At 54.4% G+C, this 16,665-nt stretch overlaps 7 protein-coding genes across 7 annotated transcripts; all 7 read left to right on the forward strand.

The window, feature by feature from the left end:
• Positions 1-879: 879 nt before the first annotated feature.
• Positions 880-1,464, forward strand: PG985_003133 (uncharacterized protein; the record flags this gene model as incomplete). Its single annotated transcript, XM_066822902.1, has 1 exon — positions 880-1,464. The coding sequence occupies one exon, from the start codon at positions 880-882 to the stop codon at positions 1,462-1,464; it is 585 nt and encodes a 194-aa protein (XP_066690334.1).
• Positions 1,465-3,047: 1,583 nt separating this feature from the next.
• On the forward strand, positions 3,048-4,855 carry PG985_003134 (uncharacterized protein; the record flags this gene model as incomplete). Its single annotated transcript, XM_066822903.1, has 5 exons — positions 3,048-3,084; positions 3,178-3,348; positions 3,597-3,664; positions 3,729-4,201; positions 4,267-4,855. The coding sequence occupies 5 exons, from the start codon at positions 3,048-3,050 to the stop codon at positions 4,853-4,855; spliced, it is 1,338 nt and encodes a 445-aa protein (XP_066690335.1).
• Positions 4,856-5,347: 492 nt separating this feature from the next.
• PG985_003135 (major facilitator superfamily transporter) lies at positions 5,348-6,960 on the forward strand (the record flags this gene model as incomplete). Its single annotated transcript, XM_066822904.1, has 3 exons — positions 5,348-5,497; positions 5,564-5,659; positions 5,839-6,960. The coding sequence occupies 3 exons, from the start codon at positions 5,348-5,350 to the stop codon at positions 6,958-6,960; spliced, it is 1,368 nt and encodes a 455-aa protein (XP_066690336.1).
• A 643-nt stretch (positions 6,961-7,603) lies between these two features.
• PG985_003136 (uncharacterized protein) lies at positions 7,604-8,332 on the forward strand (the record flags this gene model as incomplete). The annotated part of the gene is made up of 1 exon (XM_066822905.1): positions 7,604-8,332. One exon carries the CDS (start codon positions 7,604-7,606, stop codon positions 8,330-8,332), a length of 729 nt encoding a protein of 242 aa, XP_066690337.1.
• Positions 8,333-8,967: 635 nt separating this feature from the next.
• Positions 8,968-10,410, forward strand: PG985_003137 (uncharacterized protein; the record flags this gene model as incomplete). Its single annotated transcript, XM_066822906.1, has 1 exon — positions 8,968-10,410. The coding sequence occupies one exon, from the start codon at positions 8,968-8,970 to the stop codon at positions 10,408-10,410; it is 1,443 nt and encodes a 480-aa protein (XP_066690338.1).
• Positions 10,411-11,742: 1,332 nt separating this feature from the next.
• Positions 11,743-13,170, forward strand: PG985_003138 (MFS general substrate transporter; the record flags this gene model as incomplete). Its single annotated transcript, XM_066822907.1, has 2 exons — positions 11,743-12,225; positions 12,295-13,170. The coding sequence occupies 2 exons, from the start codon at positions 11,743-11,745 to the stop codon at positions 13,168-13,170; spliced, it is 1,359 nt and encodes a 452-aa protein (XP_066690339.1).
• A 1,060-nt stretch (positions 13,171-14,230) lies between these two features.
• On the forward strand, positions 14,231-16,080 carry PG985_003139 (amino acid transporter; the record flags this gene model as incomplete). The annotated part of the gene is made up of 4 exons (XM_066822908.1): positions 14,231-14,417; positions 14,496-14,567; positions 14,652-15,535; positions 15,631-16,080. 4 exons carry the CDS (start codon positions 14,231-14,233, stop codon positions 16,078-16,080), a joined length of 1,593 nt encoding a protein of 530 aa, XP_066690340.1.
• Positions 16,081-16,665: the final 585 nt, after the last annotated feature.

The raw sequence follows: 16,665 nt of genomic DNA on the forward strand, positions 1-16,665 counted from the left end.
ACATGATTTGGACTCGTCTTCAGTCCCAGAGGAATGATGTCGAGGTGTGGTACCTTGACGTCCTATCAAAACCACATATATCAAATATCGTATAGTGATCTAGTCCATTTCAAAGGGAGATAAATGTGATTTTAGTATTTGTAGGATCATCTGACTTCTTATGTAGGCAGACCTATGCTTTTAATGCATAACTGGAGTCCAGGTTGTCAAACACGTTTTAGAAGTTGAGGTTATCGCCACTTTCGCAAAACTAGCCGCGGAAGGTGCGAACATCAACAGCAACTGCCCTCATTCCAACGAGAGCGCCTTCATATTCCAAGATTCCCAATCCAACTACTTCATATTCTGTAAATATATGCGTAGGAATGTAATCTTCTAGGTATGGATGTCTTTCCTCAGGGGATCGACATCCTAGCCTCTGATGCAGATTTTCCTGGTAGATTGGTTTGCTCTTGATGTTATCTCGATCCACGACAGCTTCTCTGTTTGATGTACTAGCCGCAACTGGCTCTTGTACCTCGGCGGGGAACAACCACAGTGCAGTTTGACTGATGGGTGCCTGGGCCCCAACGCGCTGCCATCAAATGGAACGAGGTCCTTGCTCTTGCTCGGGGAAGTTTTCACTTCCAACACACTCACTGGTTCAGACTGATCAACTGACAGCTCACCTACCTACTAAAGACCGATCTTCCCTCACTCTCTCCTTCAGGAATTTTCTGAGTCCGCAAACAAGACTTCAGTGTCCCTCCCGCACTTCACACCTGTCATTTTACAACAAGCAACCCGTACCAGCACCCTTCCCTGTACCAACACCAATTTCTGTACCAAAACCCATTCCTGCACCCGAACACTTCGTTGTACAGTACAGACCTCACAGTCATGGGTTATCAGAAGCCCCTCCTGCGCAATCTGCTGCCAAAGCGTGGCATGCGCTATCAATCTGGTCGATCAATCCTCCGGTGCCCTCGCTTTGATACCCAGATTTACCGTGCCTGGTCCAAGAAGGCCGGCTCCACCAAGATCTTCGAGGACTCGAGCAAGGGAGGCCACGTCGTGGACCGCGTCCTTGCTAACATGATCAAGGTCGCCCGCAAACCCAGCGTCAGTAAGAACCTGAAGAGCAGCCTGACCGGAGGTGGCTTCTACAGCTTCGCCATCGCCATCAAGAAGGAGACTGCGTGGGCCAGAAAGCTCAGAATTGGCGTCTTCATGGAGTTCTTCTACCAGCTTATTCACGCACATAAGATGTCCGCCCTGAACGAGCATGGTGACAAGGACCAGGCCGAAGATTGCAGTCTGACCGCCAAGGAAATCTCGGGCTTCCTAGCAGAGCACCAGCAAGACTGGTCCATGGCTGCGCAGGAGCGCGAGAATTACTTACTCACGGAAGCCCATGTCCTCGGAAAGGATAAGGTAAGTGTCGGAGCTGAGCGTTCTTCGGGGAACTGTCGTAGGCTAACATGAGAAAACAGAAGAGCCAGCGCCAGAAACGCTTCCGTGATGTCTCGTGTAACGCAGTCACACAGGAGACGGCCTCTGAACGATCTGACACCATGGAAGTTGATGGTTGATAGAATCTGCCTTCTTGTGTAGGCATACCATCGAAGCTGCGGCTTGCATTTTACACACAATGGCGTTTGGGTTAAGGCTCGGCTGGGCGTTTGAGGGAAGGCCAATAAGTTCAGCGTTCCATGGCAGGATTGGGGGAATGTGTTACTGATGTTGGTGTTTCATTTGAGAACCGGGAAGGCAACGGCAGGACAGGTTATTGTGCAAGATTCTCCCCGGATATGGGAAACGTGAAAGCACACCAATGTAGCTCATGAATGTAACAGCGACGGCTGTCAGTAAAACATGACATCTGCTCAGTACAACGTATTTGATGATATAGAGACCCAAGCTCGAGTGCGCATCAGGCGTGCAATAACCACAAGCGTCCTCTTCTATATGTACCCAGAGACCCGATGATCCGGAAAGAATTCATTGAACCAGTCACGTGGTGATGTTGCTTGAACCGTTCTGATTTCGGGATCGCCAAGTCCCGAATGACATTGCCATGGATGGTCATGCGGTAACCGAGGTCCGGCGATCTTTGCCCAACTGCCTAGACACGCCCATTACACAATGCAGCATCGATATGTAATCCTAAACTTGTGACCTAAGGGAAGTGGAAATCTGCAAACCTGTCCGCTTAGAGTCTGGTAGCCTATTGAGATAGTGCTGTCCCATTGTGTCAAAGTGATGACGACTAGCAAGCGTGTGAACATGTAGTTCACCGTCGGGTAACTCATGGAAGATACACTGCCGCTGTGACTTGCTTGGAGGTAATAACGATCCAGTGAAGGCAAATTGGGACTTGGGAAGTTCGGACGATTGATGCACGGGAGTAGCCTGAATCGCCATGCCTGGGGTTTTATTTAAGCATCGGACATTGCTCAAGTGGTCACCGGCAATAAAGCGTTCACTAGGTCAACAAGGGACATCCTGGTCATATAAATATATGTTTCAGAATTTGACTGCTCGGTATTGGTGTCTCGCACACTCTGGGGTATAGAATATTTAGTAGGTAGACGTTTGCGAAGAGTTTATGGTCAAGCATGTTTTGGGGTTGCCGCGCCTGCCAACTTTCCAGGAGATGGCTTTTCTTGCCGAGGTTTGGGAGGTTTGGGTTGCGGGAAACTTTCTGACCAAGAGGCTAGAAGCCATCGCACCAATGAGCACCGCGACCCAAAACTCAGATATACTTGATTGTCACCACTAATGGTTAAAGTCATCTGAACTGTGTTCGCGTCACGAGTCAGGAGCCCGGACTGGGGAATAAGCGAAGATTATTGCTTCAGGTTGTAGTGAAGCAAGGACTCTGCCCTTTAGACACCAAAATGCCGGATCAAATCAACGGGCTTCCCAACTCTCCGTCAGGAAACTCTGATCAATGTCTGATGTCTCCCCAGCGCCCTTCTCATAAAAACCCCCGGGATATGGAAGCTTTCATCTCAGGATGGTTCACTGTGTTGGCAAGGACTTTCCCGATGTGACGAAACCGCGAAATGAGCGGCATATCAATTCGGAAGGGACCAGACATTGGTAAGTGACATCCCGGGTCTTTCTGTCTCGTCTTCTGGGCTGGTCTTGCAGTCATGGGTGCGCGACTGCGAACACTAACTCCGAGATCGACAGGCGCCGTGCCACCGCCGCCAGGAGCCACGCCGAACTTCGAACACCCGGCCGACGGCCTGTGGACAGTCAATATTGCCGGGCTTATAGTCTGCAATGTGATTGTTCTAGTCGTCTATGGTCTCCGTTGCTATTCCAAGTATACTCTCAAATCACCCACGACTGTTGAAGATTGTAAGCCACGTTCCCATCGAGGCAAGGTCCTGGATTGAAGAACTAATGCTCGTGGCTACAGGGACTGCCTTGATAGCATTGGTCTGGCAATACTCAACCTATCAAACTCCTGATATCTACCTTCAACTACTGCTAACTATAACCCACAGCTTTTAGTACTACTCTACATCGCTACGTGTTATACAAGTAAGCCGTGCCGTGTTCGCACCATGGACTGCCAGAAGCTGACGAGCCGGTTCTGTCTTCAGTGGGGTATTGTGGTGAAGGGCATCACATCTGGGAGTTGACGCGCGAAGACTATCAAGCCGTGATGAAGGTATGTTCCGGGTGGCTCTACCTTTGGTCCTTGGCTGTTCGCGCTGACGAGTGCACTGCCAAAGTGGCTATATGCTAGTTCCATCGTATGGATCCCGACCGCTTTCTTCACCAAAGCCTCCTTGCTGCTGTTAACTGCTCGGCTCTTCTCCGTCTACAGGCGTACAGCAAGGTATATTCGCCTCTACGTGTGGTTCCTCCTGATCGCCTATACCCCCATACAGTTCGTCAAGATCTTCATCTGCTGGCCTATCGCCCATTATTGGGATTCTAGTCTACCCGGCCGTTGCCTTGACCAGCCCAAAGTCTTCCTCACCGATACCGCCCTTGCGTTCGTTACCGACTTCATTATACTGGTCATACCGATTCCGCTGACATGGAAATTGAACATGCCGCTGCGGAAGAAGATGAAAGTCGCTGGAATGCTAGGGGCAGGTGGGATTGCTGTGGCAGTCGCATGCTTTCGCGAATACAAGATCTATATCTTCCAGTGGTCAACAGACGTGACCAGGGACTTCGTGGTCATGAACCTCTGCGGGTAGGTGCTGACCAAGGTCATCCAATATAGAAGGCAAAAGCTAACATTCGTCCTTGGCACCACAGCACTATCGAAATCACCATTGGCATAGTCTGTCTCTGCCTCCCGTCGATCAACTTGCTTTTCGAGAGGGCGACCTCACAAAAGACATCACAAAACCGGCCTCGAACCATCTACGAGCGATTTAGCAATTCCAGGAAGAAAACTAGCGTTGGACTCTCAGAAAGAACTACTGTGTTTCTTCAGGAAGATCGAAGTGCCGGGAGCGGTGGGCCTGAAATGACAGCTGCGCCAGTCCTCGATTTTGATGCCGAATTGGCCATGTTCACCGACGAACCACGCACAGGATGTGTCGTCGAGTCGCCGCCTACTGGCATCAACGGCACCAATTCGGACGGCACGATCTGGGAAGGCGCAGGTGGCTGCGCGCGGACAAGCTGCATGAATATCAGCTCTGCAGATGGTCGGAAGGAAGGCTGGTTGACATCCAACGATGACGACCCTGGCGCCAGCAACAGCCAGCATGTTTGCGGACCCCCTAGGCGACCCGGATACGGGAACATGGAGCAGTTCAGGAGGGAATCACAGAGGATTCTTGTTCCGGGCCGCATATGGGATGGCAGAGGTCGCTGCACCAGCGAAGTCATTACCTGACAAGATGTTGCGTGACGAGATCGACACAATCAAGACCCAAGGATCAAAAGGATCAAAGGATATCTCACAAGTCGCCAAAAACGGAGATTCAATCGCTATGGATGCTTGAGTATGTTCTTGAAACAAGCGAGTCAGACCATTCCTTGCCGTTTATACGAATCCCACATCGCAACGGTTCCTATTCAGCGCTGCGCCGAAACCCACTGCGAAACCGTCCAGAGACAGGACTTTTGCAATTCTCAAAGTTGCGATAATCCTTGAGCGATTTGTGTTGTCACTGCGCTCAACCAATCGACCGTGGAGATCCGGGGTAGGGATTGAATAACCGATCGATGACGAACGCGGGGAGATAAGCTAGAGCCATCGGCGTTAAGAGAGCGAACACCACGACAACGAAATATAGCAAACCTCCATTCGCCTACCAGACGGCACCGCGATGCTCACGATACTTCCTCATTCCCATATCTGTATGACATTGGAACCCCCACTATCATGGCGAAGGATCGAGTCGAGTCAAAACAGTCTCGACCGGAACTAGGCCTCCTACCTACTATGCGCTCGCTAGCGACGCCTCCATGGTTGCGGTGGGACCCCGAGACCAATCATGATCTGACATGGAGCCAGAATATAGTGTATGGATGTGTACGTTGACCACTATATACTTGTTTACAGGACAGGCTACTGATGATTTCACCTCTACAACTACAGGTTGCAGCGTTCAGTGTGGGGAACCTCTACTACACACACCCCATCTTGGATGTCCTCGCCGACGAGTTTGGCGTTTCGGATGAGCGCGCCTCGCTCGTACCTACCATAATGCAGGCAGGCTATGCGGGGGACTACTGTTCATCATCCCGTTCGGTGACATTGTGCATCGCCGACCCATGATCCTGAGACTCATTCTCGTAACAGCCCTATTCGTAAGCCTCAGCCGCCCCCTACTTCTACTTACCGTCCATAGCACTAACCAATAGCTCACACAGTGGCTCGGGTTAACCCTGACGGGATCCTTCTCCGTCTTTCTGGGGTTATCATTCGTGGTCGGTATACTTACCGTCACGCCGCAGCTCATGTTTCCGATTGCCGTCCAATATGCGCCCTCACGGCATCGCGCTACCATGATCTCCATAGTCATGTCCGGTATCGTCTTCGGGATACTGGTAGCGCGTCTTCTTTCGGGCATCATCACGCAGTACTCGTCCTGGCGCAATGTGTACTGGATGTCGTTCGGGCTGCAGGCGATGATCTTCGTCCTGCTTTTTGTCATGATGCCCGACTACCCGATCCTCCGACCGGGCGGCTCGTATCCGCACACCCTGCTCACCATCGTCAAGATGCCGCTCCGCCACCCAGTGTTGACACAAAATAGCCTGATCGCCTTTATGACCATGGCCATGTTCACGTCCTTCTGGACGACGCTCACCTTCCAGCTCGTAGGGCCCTTCCGCCTCTCCACGCTGGCCGTGGCCCTGTTCGCCCTGATCGGCATCGCGCCCGTGTTCCTGAACCCCGTCGTCTCGCGGTACGTGACGTCGCGGATCCACCCCACGGGCACGTTGCTCCTCGCCCAACTCGTCGCCATCATCCCCGCCGTCGTCGTAGGTACTTTCGTCGGCACGTTTTCCCTCGCGGGCCCCGTGGTCTGGGCTTTCTTGGGGGATCTGGGCATGACCACTGTCGTTGTGGCCAACCGCATGGCCATCGCCGCCGTCGACCCGAAGGCCCAGAATGCTGTCAACTCGGTCTATATGGTCTTTACGTTCTGCGGGCAGCTGTTCGGGACCGCGGTGGGCAATCGGCTCTATGCCGAGGGTGGCTGGGTGCACAGTGGTGCCCTCAGTATTGGGCTCGTTGGGCTCTCGCTGCTCTTCACTGTTGTCCGGGGGCCGCATGAGAAGGGGTGGCTTGGCTGGCAGGGTGGGTGGGACTTGAGTAAGAAGAAGATGGAGGCCACGCAAGAGGGGGAGAAGCCGCAGGAACGGCCGGTCCAGGATGATACGGAGGGGGTTGTGGTGGAAGGACAGGTCTCGCATCCAGAGAGGCGTTCTAAGTTTGGGGAGGATGAGGATGGTCAGGTTACGAGAGGCAACGAAAGAAGGACATAGACGTACTTCGAAAGGCGAGAACAGAGGGTAGTTGATATACAGTAAACATATACATGCCAAAATTGAAGCATTATAGATACTTGCCCATCCGGAATCCATATACGATGCACAAATTTATAAAGATATACTTCACCATGGTTATGGTGACTGTTGGATGTCACTGGTGTGAATTTCAGAAATGCCACAGCTCAGCTAACAAAGAAATTATGATTATCCCCCAATTAAACCAATCAGCTTGTGAAGGGTAACGATATTATCGTCGATGCTTCAACTGTTGCGGAGGGGCAACCGAGGGGCGATCGAAGGGCGACCAGCTTATCCGTATTAACACGCATGCTTTCTGCGGTCCATTCCCATTGTTTTCGGGGACCAACCCATCCTACTACCAAACAGCAGGTGGTAAACAAGAACCAGCAAAGCTTGTACTTGTTCAACTCTTTCTCACCTGCCAACACGACAGTCACATCCGTGGACGTGTTTTTTTGCTTCCACGCACGTGACATTCACCTCACTGCTTGGGAAGAACGAGATAACGGTTCGTCAACGATCAAGACAAGGTAACTTCACCCATTCCCTTGCCTGATACGATGCAACAAGCACGCATCGAGGCTCACACCGAATCGCAGATCCAACCAACTTCATCATGCCGAGCTGGCGCTGCTATGATATGCCCGCGCACACCGTGTCACCCGACGGCACGTGGTACTACGTCGGATCCCCGGTCATCATCATCATAGACCACAAGAGCCCCCACTATGACAACTGGGCCGACTCCCTCCGCTACCTGCGCAACAACGAGTGGTGCTACTACGCCGAGTGCGACCTCGTCATCTTTGCCCTCTTCTACGGCGACGTGGTCATGACTTCCGAGGATCTGAACCCGAAGGGCGAGGAGGAGGAGTCCGGCAAGGACGAAGCCAACGCCGCCGACAGCAACACCGACAAGCAGCAGCTCGACGAGGTGACCGACTGGGAGTATGTCCACGAGATGATGGTCCAGGCGCACTGGGCCTTCAGCATTGAGAGACTGCAGGCGTACTGGAAGGACAGCATCATGCCCCGCCTCCGCGCCATCCGGGAGGCCAATGCCCGCCTGACCGGCAAGAGCGGCAAGAACAACGACGGCTACAACGCCCTCGCCGGCCTCGCGGCCACCTGCCACACCCGCAACGTCGACCCGGCCGACCACCCGCACGGCTATGGCAAGCCCCTCCCCACGGCTTCGGAGCTGTTCAAGGACCGCGTCTGCCAGGCGTTTGGCGGCAAGAGCTACGAGGTCATCAAGGAGCAGGAGCAGGCGCTGAAGCAGGACCGGAAGCTCAAGAAGGTCAAGCGAGAGGACGATGGCCGTGTGTTCCCCAGCGCCAACTAAAGAAGAGCCATTGGGAGATAGATGTGCTAGGCTCATGTCAATACGTTGAGGGGTTTTAGGAAAGCGCAATCAAGTCGATAGCAAGTATTAGGTGCTTGCTGGATGGATCTCTGTGGCACCCGGTTTGGGGCATTGCCTGTAAACCGACGCGACATACTTGCGCTGAACAGTCAGTACATAGCATCGAGAAATACACTGTGAATGCTAAAACGACTCAGTATACCAAGTGATTTGCCAAGTGAAGGTGTTGTCCTAGTCTGAGTATTGCGTGCTATATGTTGTGAACATGGAAGGCTGGTTAGAGAGAAGAGGGAGATGAGTGTAACCTTAGGAAGTCATTTACACCAAACCCCGCTATTACTCTTTAGTGGCCGGCTTTCTCTCCGCAATTCATCGGCTCTCCGATTAAAATGGTTTTCTGGGGCAATTCATCGGCTCTCCGATTAAAATGGTTTTCTGGGGAAATACCCGCTGCGAACCTCATCTGATCCACTGACGACTCCTCAAAACTTGCGAGGATAAATGGACTCTAAAGATGCTGCGTCCGGCAATATGACGTCCTTTTTGGAGGCATACCACGCTTTGGGTCCGACTCCGACTAGGCATAATATGATACGCTGAACCAGACCGCAAACATGCCCGAGAATCCGAGCCTCGAGCTGAAGCCGACACTGGCCCAGTTGCCGCCAATACCCCCCGCGACGCTTCGGCAACAGGTACAGACCATCCTCCAGGACCCTGCGTCGAAAGTCCCGATCCTCGTCGCCCTGGACGACGATCCGACCGGCACCCAGACGTGCCACGACATCCCCGTCCTGACCGCCTGGGACAGAGCCACGCTCGCCTCGGAATTCCGCCACACCCGTCCCGGCGGCGGCTTCTTCATCCTCACCAACTCGCGCGCCCTGCACCCGGGCCCCGCGCGGGCGCTCATCGCCGAGATCTGCACGAACCTGAAAGAGGCCGCGGCCGAGGCGGACACGCAGTTCGAGATCGTCCTGCGCGGGGACTCGACGCTGCGGGGGCACTTCCCGCTCGAGGCCGAGGCGGCCGAGGACGTGCTGGGCGCCGCGGACGCGTGGCTGCTGTGTCCTTTCTTCTTGCAGGGCGGGCGGTACACCATCGACGACGTGCACTACGTCGCCGAGGGCGAGAAGCTGGTGCCGGCGGGGCAGACGCCGTTTGCGCGGGATGCTACGTTTGGCTACCGGAGCTCGAATCTGAGGGAGTACGTGGTCGAGAAGAGCAAGGGCGCGATTCCGGCCGAGAAGGTCACGTCGCTGAGTCTCGAGACGATTCGCGTGGGCGGCGCGGAGGCGGTCTTGGCGCAGCTGCGGGACGTGGCGAAGGGGACGGTGGTGGTCGTGAATGCGGCGGCTGAGGAGGATGTCGATGTTGTCGTGTTGGCGCTGCTGAAGGCGGCGGGTCAAGGGAAACGGTATCTGTTCCGCACGGGTGCCGCCTTCGTCTCGGCACGACTGGGGATCGCACCGATCCCGCCCATATCGGCGAGCCAGCTAAGTCTCTCTGGGGACGTGGGGGGTCTCGTCATCGCCGGCTCCTACGTCCCCAAGACGACAGCCCAGCTGCAAGTGCTGCGGGACCGCAGCGGCGATCGACTCACGAGCGTCGTCATCGATGTCCGGCGCCTTCTGGAATCCGACGAGGCCGGCGCGAGCGAGATGGCGAAAGCCCTGGCCGTGGCCGAACGGGAGATCGCGCGGGGGCAGGACGTCCTGGTGATGACGAGCCGGGAGCTGATCACGGGCGGCGACGAGGCGGCGAGCTTGGACATCGGCGCGACGGTCGCCCAGGCGCTGGTGTCGTTCCTGGTCGGGCTGACCGCGAAGCCGCGCTACGTCGTCGCCAAGGGCGGCATCACGTCGTCCGACATGGCGACCAAGGGGCTCCGGATGCGGAGGGCGGTGATCGTGGGGCAGGCGGCGGCGGGCGTGCCGCTGTGGAGGTGCGACGAGGCGTCGGCTAAGTGGCCGGGGCTGCCTTATGTCGTGTTTCCGGGGAATGTTGGGTCGGATGAGACGTTGTTTGAGGTTGTTGAGGGATGGAGGGTAGCGTAGCCGGTTTCGCTAAGTAGGGCTATATTACGTACATGTTCTCTACCTGTCTTACATACGTTATTAGCCGACGTGAGAATAAGAGCCTACTTATTCGGTATCGACGCCGCTCGATTTGATCCGCGACCATCTGAGATGGTATTGCCCTAAACTCTGACATTGGTAGAGACGGAACAAGCATTCAACTAAGCAGTGATTATTAGGCTACACTTGACGGGTCACACGTTGTACATCGCTTTACAAACACGGAGATGTGACTGTCACCGATGTAAGATGCACGTTTAAGCATATACGAGTAAAAATAGACTCTACCTCTTTACCTTGTAATATGCGAAGGGAGGATTCGCTCGGGGAAACCAGCTCGGATAAGAATCTATAAAGCCGAGCAGCTCGTAAACCGCGGCCCGGAGATTAGCTCACTGATAGGTGCGGTTCTTGACTCTGCCCCCACCAGACAGGCACTAGAGATCCGACTCGCAGCAGCGCCAACCTGTCAGGGGTGGAATTTTGGGATACACAACCTTAGTATGGAAGCCGCAATTTGTGGACGTCGTGCAAGCATGGACTGACTGGTAGTCTACGATACGGCGACAAATGCCAACATTATCAACAGCGCTCATTTATTAATATATGAGACCTTCATACTTGATCAGGAGATACTGGCTTCCCGGCATGGTTGCATGGTCAATTGTCAAAAGCGGAAGATAGAAAGCAGGCATGGCAGGGCAAGCAGCAAGTGTGTTCAGAGGGATCGGCAGACCCCCGCAACCTGATTTTACCCCGAACCAACGTGTTGGGCCCGGGAATCCATCCTGCCAACACGTTGCTCGATGCAACTATACGTCGGCAATGTACATATGTATTACCTGAAGCGATAATCAATAGCGACTAGACAGGAGGAATCCGTATCTATGATAACTGGATAGGTGAAGAATGCGCGTTGTCCACTCCTTTGTTCACTACTGTATGCTTTCATCCGACCAGACTAACACTACCTCCGGTCGTTGGCCCGACACTATGACACTTCGACACGCCTTCGGATGAAGTCTAGGAGTAGGAATCCCTGTGCTGGGTAGCCGCCGTCAAAGAAACGAAGGAAACGCCTCCTCGCGCTTTCGCGCCTTTGCTCACTAATGCCGACCCGATGACTATTGCTTTGCTTACCTACGCTCCGACTCACTGCAACCTCCATGGCTACCCTGCGTTTCACACACCCAACCCGAACAAATAAAGATGTCGGCTAGGCAGCCCATCTCTTCCTTCTTCTGCTCTCTTCATTCACCCATGCACTAGACTAGGTAGTTGCATCTTAATCTGCTGCATTTCGTGGGCAAGATGTCGACAGAACCAAATGAAATGCCGATAGGCGAAAAGAAAGCTTTCGCATCCGATGCGTCTCAAACGACACTCGAGAACGGCCAGCAAAATGAACCGGATGTCGAATCCGCACCGCCAGCCGCCCCGGCTGCGGCTCAAGGCGGCCCGCCTCCGGCGCCGAACGGAGGCATCACTGCGTGGCTCCAAGTGCTGGGCGCATTCATGATCTTCTTCAACTCCTGGGGCATCTTGAACACGTTCGGTGTCTATCAGACGTACTATGAGTCGGGGCAGCTGTTTACCACGTCATCATCCAACATATCTTGGATTGGCTCTATTCAGGCCTACTTGGTGCTGCTGGGCGGCCTGATCGCCGGGCCTTTCTACGACAAGGGATATATCAAGGAGCTTCTCATCCTTGGTGGATTTGGCGTGGTCTTCGGTCACATGATGCTGTCTCTCGTCCACGAGTACTGGCAGGCCGTTCTGGCCCAGGGTTTCGTGAGTCTTGACCTCACCCGCATCCAATAAAGTGGCATCAAGGGGAACCTACTGACAATGACTAAATAGTGTATCGGTCTCGGTGCCGGAGCTATGTTCGTGCCGGCTCTTTCTGTGCTGTCGGGATACTTCAACACGCGACTAGGCCTTGCTATGGGTCTTGCGGCTGCTGGTAGTTCCTTTGGCGGTATCATCTACCCCATTGCCTTTTACCGGCTGGTTAACGAGATCGGTTTCGGGTGGAGTGTCCGGATCTTGGGCTTCATCGCCCTCGCCACCATGATGATCCCCATATTCTTCATGAAGATACGGGTCAAGCCCGCTGGAGCACGCGCCAGAATCGACACTACCATCTTCACGGACCTGCCGTTCTTGATCTTCATCGTTGGCGCCATGCTGGGGTTCATCGGCCTCTACGTGATGCTCTTCTATCTTTCGTACTTCAGCGGGCAGCAAGGCATCACCGATTCCTCGCTCTCGTTCTATCTGGTCGCCATCCTGAACGCGGCCTCCATGTTCGGACGGACCCTGCCCAACGCCTTGTCGGACAAGACGGGCCCCCTGAATCTCGTCATCCCCGGCGCCTTCATCTGCGGCCTGCTCAATTTGGTCATGCTCAAGGTCCACACCGTGGGCGGGGTCGTGGTGGTTGCTCTGGCGTTCGGGTTTTTCTCCGGCGTCTTCATCGCGCTGCCCCCGGTGCTCTTCATTGCGCTGACCAAGGACAAGAGCAAGATCGGTAGCCGGATGGGGTTGGGGTTCTCTCTTGTCGGTCTCGGCACACTGGCCGGCGGGCCCGGCGGCGGCGCTATCCTGGGAATGGGCGATGATCTCGATTGGAGGAGTCTTTGGATCTATGGAGGTGTGTGCAATCTGGCTGGTGGCCTCATCTTCATTGGCCTTCGGATCCAGCAGGCTGGGCTGAAGCTGACAGTGAAGGTCTAACCTAGCGTAATGGTTAGGCGGAAGAAAGAGGCCCGGGTTTGGAGTTGTCTGGTTGGCAGATGGGCGACTTATATTCGATTATTGGTCGCATATAGACGTTGGATTTCGGTTTTGCTGATACCCCTACACGCTTTTACTAATATAGACACTTGATCATACCGGGCAGATCGGTTGCTCTGAATACAAAGTGATGCTGACATTCTTGGTGGAATTTCCGTGGCATATAATCCTTCACAAACGAGGAAAGGTCTGCAGGTTGTCTCACGACGTGAGTCATACGAGCTCTGGGCAATATAGATGTCTCGACGTGTACCATAAGAGCCTCGACGTATACAAGCTGGCCCAACATCCCACGTTCTGTTACGGGCTGGAAAAAATTGGTCACAGAAATGCAAGATGCAATTGACGTGATCAAGCACGTTAGACAGCCCAGGCCTGTAAACTCGGTGCTGATTGGACAGGGGCAGGGCCAAGCTTTGGGAAGGACCACCCGTCTCTCGAAGTCTGCTAACCTTGTCCAAGGGGCGATCATTATTGATCCGCCTGCCTGGGCTTTGCACACAGGGGAGAGCACCTATCCAAATTCAATTCTGACAATTCGCTGGTGGTGATAACCAAGCGCCATTTTGCGCATGCTGATAATGCACACTCTATGCACACACTATGCGCCGACGCTGTGCCAAGACCTACTCCGCACGCACAAGGAAAAGTATATGCGCGCGCCGTCAATTGGAGGCCGTATCGCTTGAAATCCAGCCATCAGGTGTCAGCATCTCTTGCTTGGCTCATCTCACGTCTTCCAGCTCGGGCAACAAGGGCGATGGCGTAAGAGTTGCCCCACATTGCGATGCACCCAACCCATGCAGCCGTGGAACGTTCCGTTGGGAGACAGGCGCATGCTTTTTTTTTTTTTTTCTTTTGACGCTGCAGGTAAAGACGAATAAATGCCGATGGCCCCCCTTAGTTCTCTGCATTTTCTGAGTATATCACGCTCGAGACCGCCTATTGATTTCATGTGTTGACGGTGCTGGACGACTGGCATCATCGAGACGCAGCAGTCATGTCTAACGGCATCAAGCACGACGCTGACCCGGGCCATGCGCCCCACCACACGGTGGTCGACGAAGATGGCTCCTTTGGAGAGGTCGGAGAGCAGAGGGTGCAGAAGATTGCCATCGCCGAGTCGAGGAAGATTGGAGTCACGGGCGCTGTTTTCCTCATCTTGAACAAGATGATCGGCACGGGTAGTAAGTGTTGCCGGCTCTGTCTCTCCTCTGGGCTTACACAACGCGCAGTTCCACCCCCGCTAACAGCATGTGATATAGTCTTCTCCACCCCGTCTAGCGTCTTTGCTGCCACCGGCTCTGTGGGCGTTGCTATTATGCTATGGGTTATAGGTAAGCTTATACGCGACACATGATATCCCGCAGCCCGCAACAATGGATGGTTTGGAACAAACTGACACTGACTCACCTGTACAGGCGGCGTATTGACCTTCTGCGGCCTGAGCGTCTTTCTTGAGTTCGGCCTCGCCATCCCGCGCTCAGGGGGTGAGAAGAACTACCTGGAGCGCGTGTACCGACACCCGCGGTACCTAGCGACGTGCGTCCTCGCCTCGCAGATGATCCTCCTGGGCTTCTCGTCCGGCAACTCCCTGGCGTTCGGCCGCTACATCCTGCTCGCCGCCGGCCACCAGGAAGACAGCTGGATCGGGCGCGGCATCGGCGTCGCGTGCGTGACGTTCGCGACGGTGCTGCACTCGGTGCTGCCGCGCTGGGGCCTGCGGCTGGTCAACGTGCTGGGCGTCTTCAAGGTCGTCATCCTGCTGCTCATAGTGTTTTCGGGGTTCGCGGCGCTGGCGGGCCACCGTCGCGTGCCCGACCCGCGCAACTTCGACGGCGCCTTCCGCCTCGAGACGGGCGACGGCTGGGGCGGCGGCGGCGCCTACACCTACTCGACGGCCCTGCTCAACGTCATCTACAGCTACAAGGGCTGGGAGAACGCCAACTACGTCATCGGCGAGCTCAAGCACCCGCGCAAGACGCTCGTCGTGGCCGCGCCCATCGCCATCGGCGGCGTAACGATCCTCTACGTGCTCGCCAACGTGGCGTACTTTGCCGCCATCTCCAAGGAGGAGATGGCCAACTCCGAGGTCATTGTCGCGGGCATCTTCTTCCGCAACATGTTTGGCGACAGTGCTGCTGCTCGCAGCTTGCCCGTTTTCGTGGCGTTGAGCAATATGGGGAATGTGCTTGCGGTCAGTTTCGCGCATGCTCGGCTTAACCAGGAGTTTGGCAAGGAGGGGCTGTTGCCTTGGAGCCGGTTCTGGGCTTCGGTGAAGCCGTTTGGTTCGCCCGCTGCTTCTGTAAGTCTTATCTTGTTATGTGCCCCAATATCTTTCTAGTTGAGTCCAAACTTTTGGCATCACGAATGTGTACTAACTGCTACCCCCTTTTACAGTTATTCCTGCACTGGCTCGTCACCGTTATTGTCCTAGTCGCGCCCCCGCCGGGCCCGGCCTACAACTTCATCGTCCAGCTGTACACGTACCCGGGGGCGTGGATCAACGCCTTCGTGGCGGCCGGCCTCATCTACCTGCACTACAAGAAGTCGGAACGATGGACCTCGCCCTGGCACACGTACCTGCCCATCGTCGTGCTGTTCCTGCTGTCCAACGTGTTCCTGGCGCTCGTGCCCTTCATCCCGCCCGAGGGCGACTGGAACGCGGACGGGTACCCCTACTACGTGTTCCCTGTTGTCGGGGTGGGTGTGCTGCTGCTCGGTGGCGTCTACTGGGTCTGCTGGACTAAGATCTGGCCGGCGGTCGGCGGGTACAAGGTCGTGGCTGAGAGGATCGAGGATGAGGAGGGGAATGAGGTGGTGCGGTATCGGAAGATTCATACTCGGTAGATTGGTTTGACTATATTGGCCTGACGTTGAACATTTGTTTGATTTGAATAATATACTGCTTCTTACATGTTCATGTCACAAGAAGAAAACAACAATGATTTGTTGGTGTATGGGTGAGACACATGTACAATTATGCAAAAACTTGGCTATATGCAATGGTCGTCTTGTACTGGAGATAATCCCAACAACTGTGGCTAGAAGGGACCAAGTCCAGGACCGACTACTACAGTGGCAATTTGTATCGCCGCAAGTGGGATATTGTATGCATTTCACAGGAATTTGCATATCAAAGCTTATTCCTTGATATCATACAAAAGACTGATCGGTGAATTTTCAACGGGCTGTTCAACATTCAGGGGTGACTACACTGTCACGTAGAAGCATCTATCACCCATCCCTCATTCAGTGACTCCCTAATAGTAAAGAAAACCTCTACGAAAAACAATTACGTAGAAACAAATGCGGAAAAGACAAACGTCCAACTCAACATGACACTGACCCCAAAGCCGCTGAATGACGTGGAGCCTGCGTCTACTACCGATTAGCATCAGTTCAGGCATCCTGCCGTCCACTATCTATTCCAGA

Source organism: Apiospora marii, assembly GCF_038362585.1.
Source record: "Apiospora marii strain CBS 49790 chromosome Unknown utg000002l_segment0_segment0, whole genome shotgun sequence".
NCBI classification, from domain to species: domain Eukaryota; kingdom Fungi; phylum Ascomycota; class Sordariomycetes; order Amphisphaeriales; family Apiosporaceae; genus Apiospora; species Apiospora marii.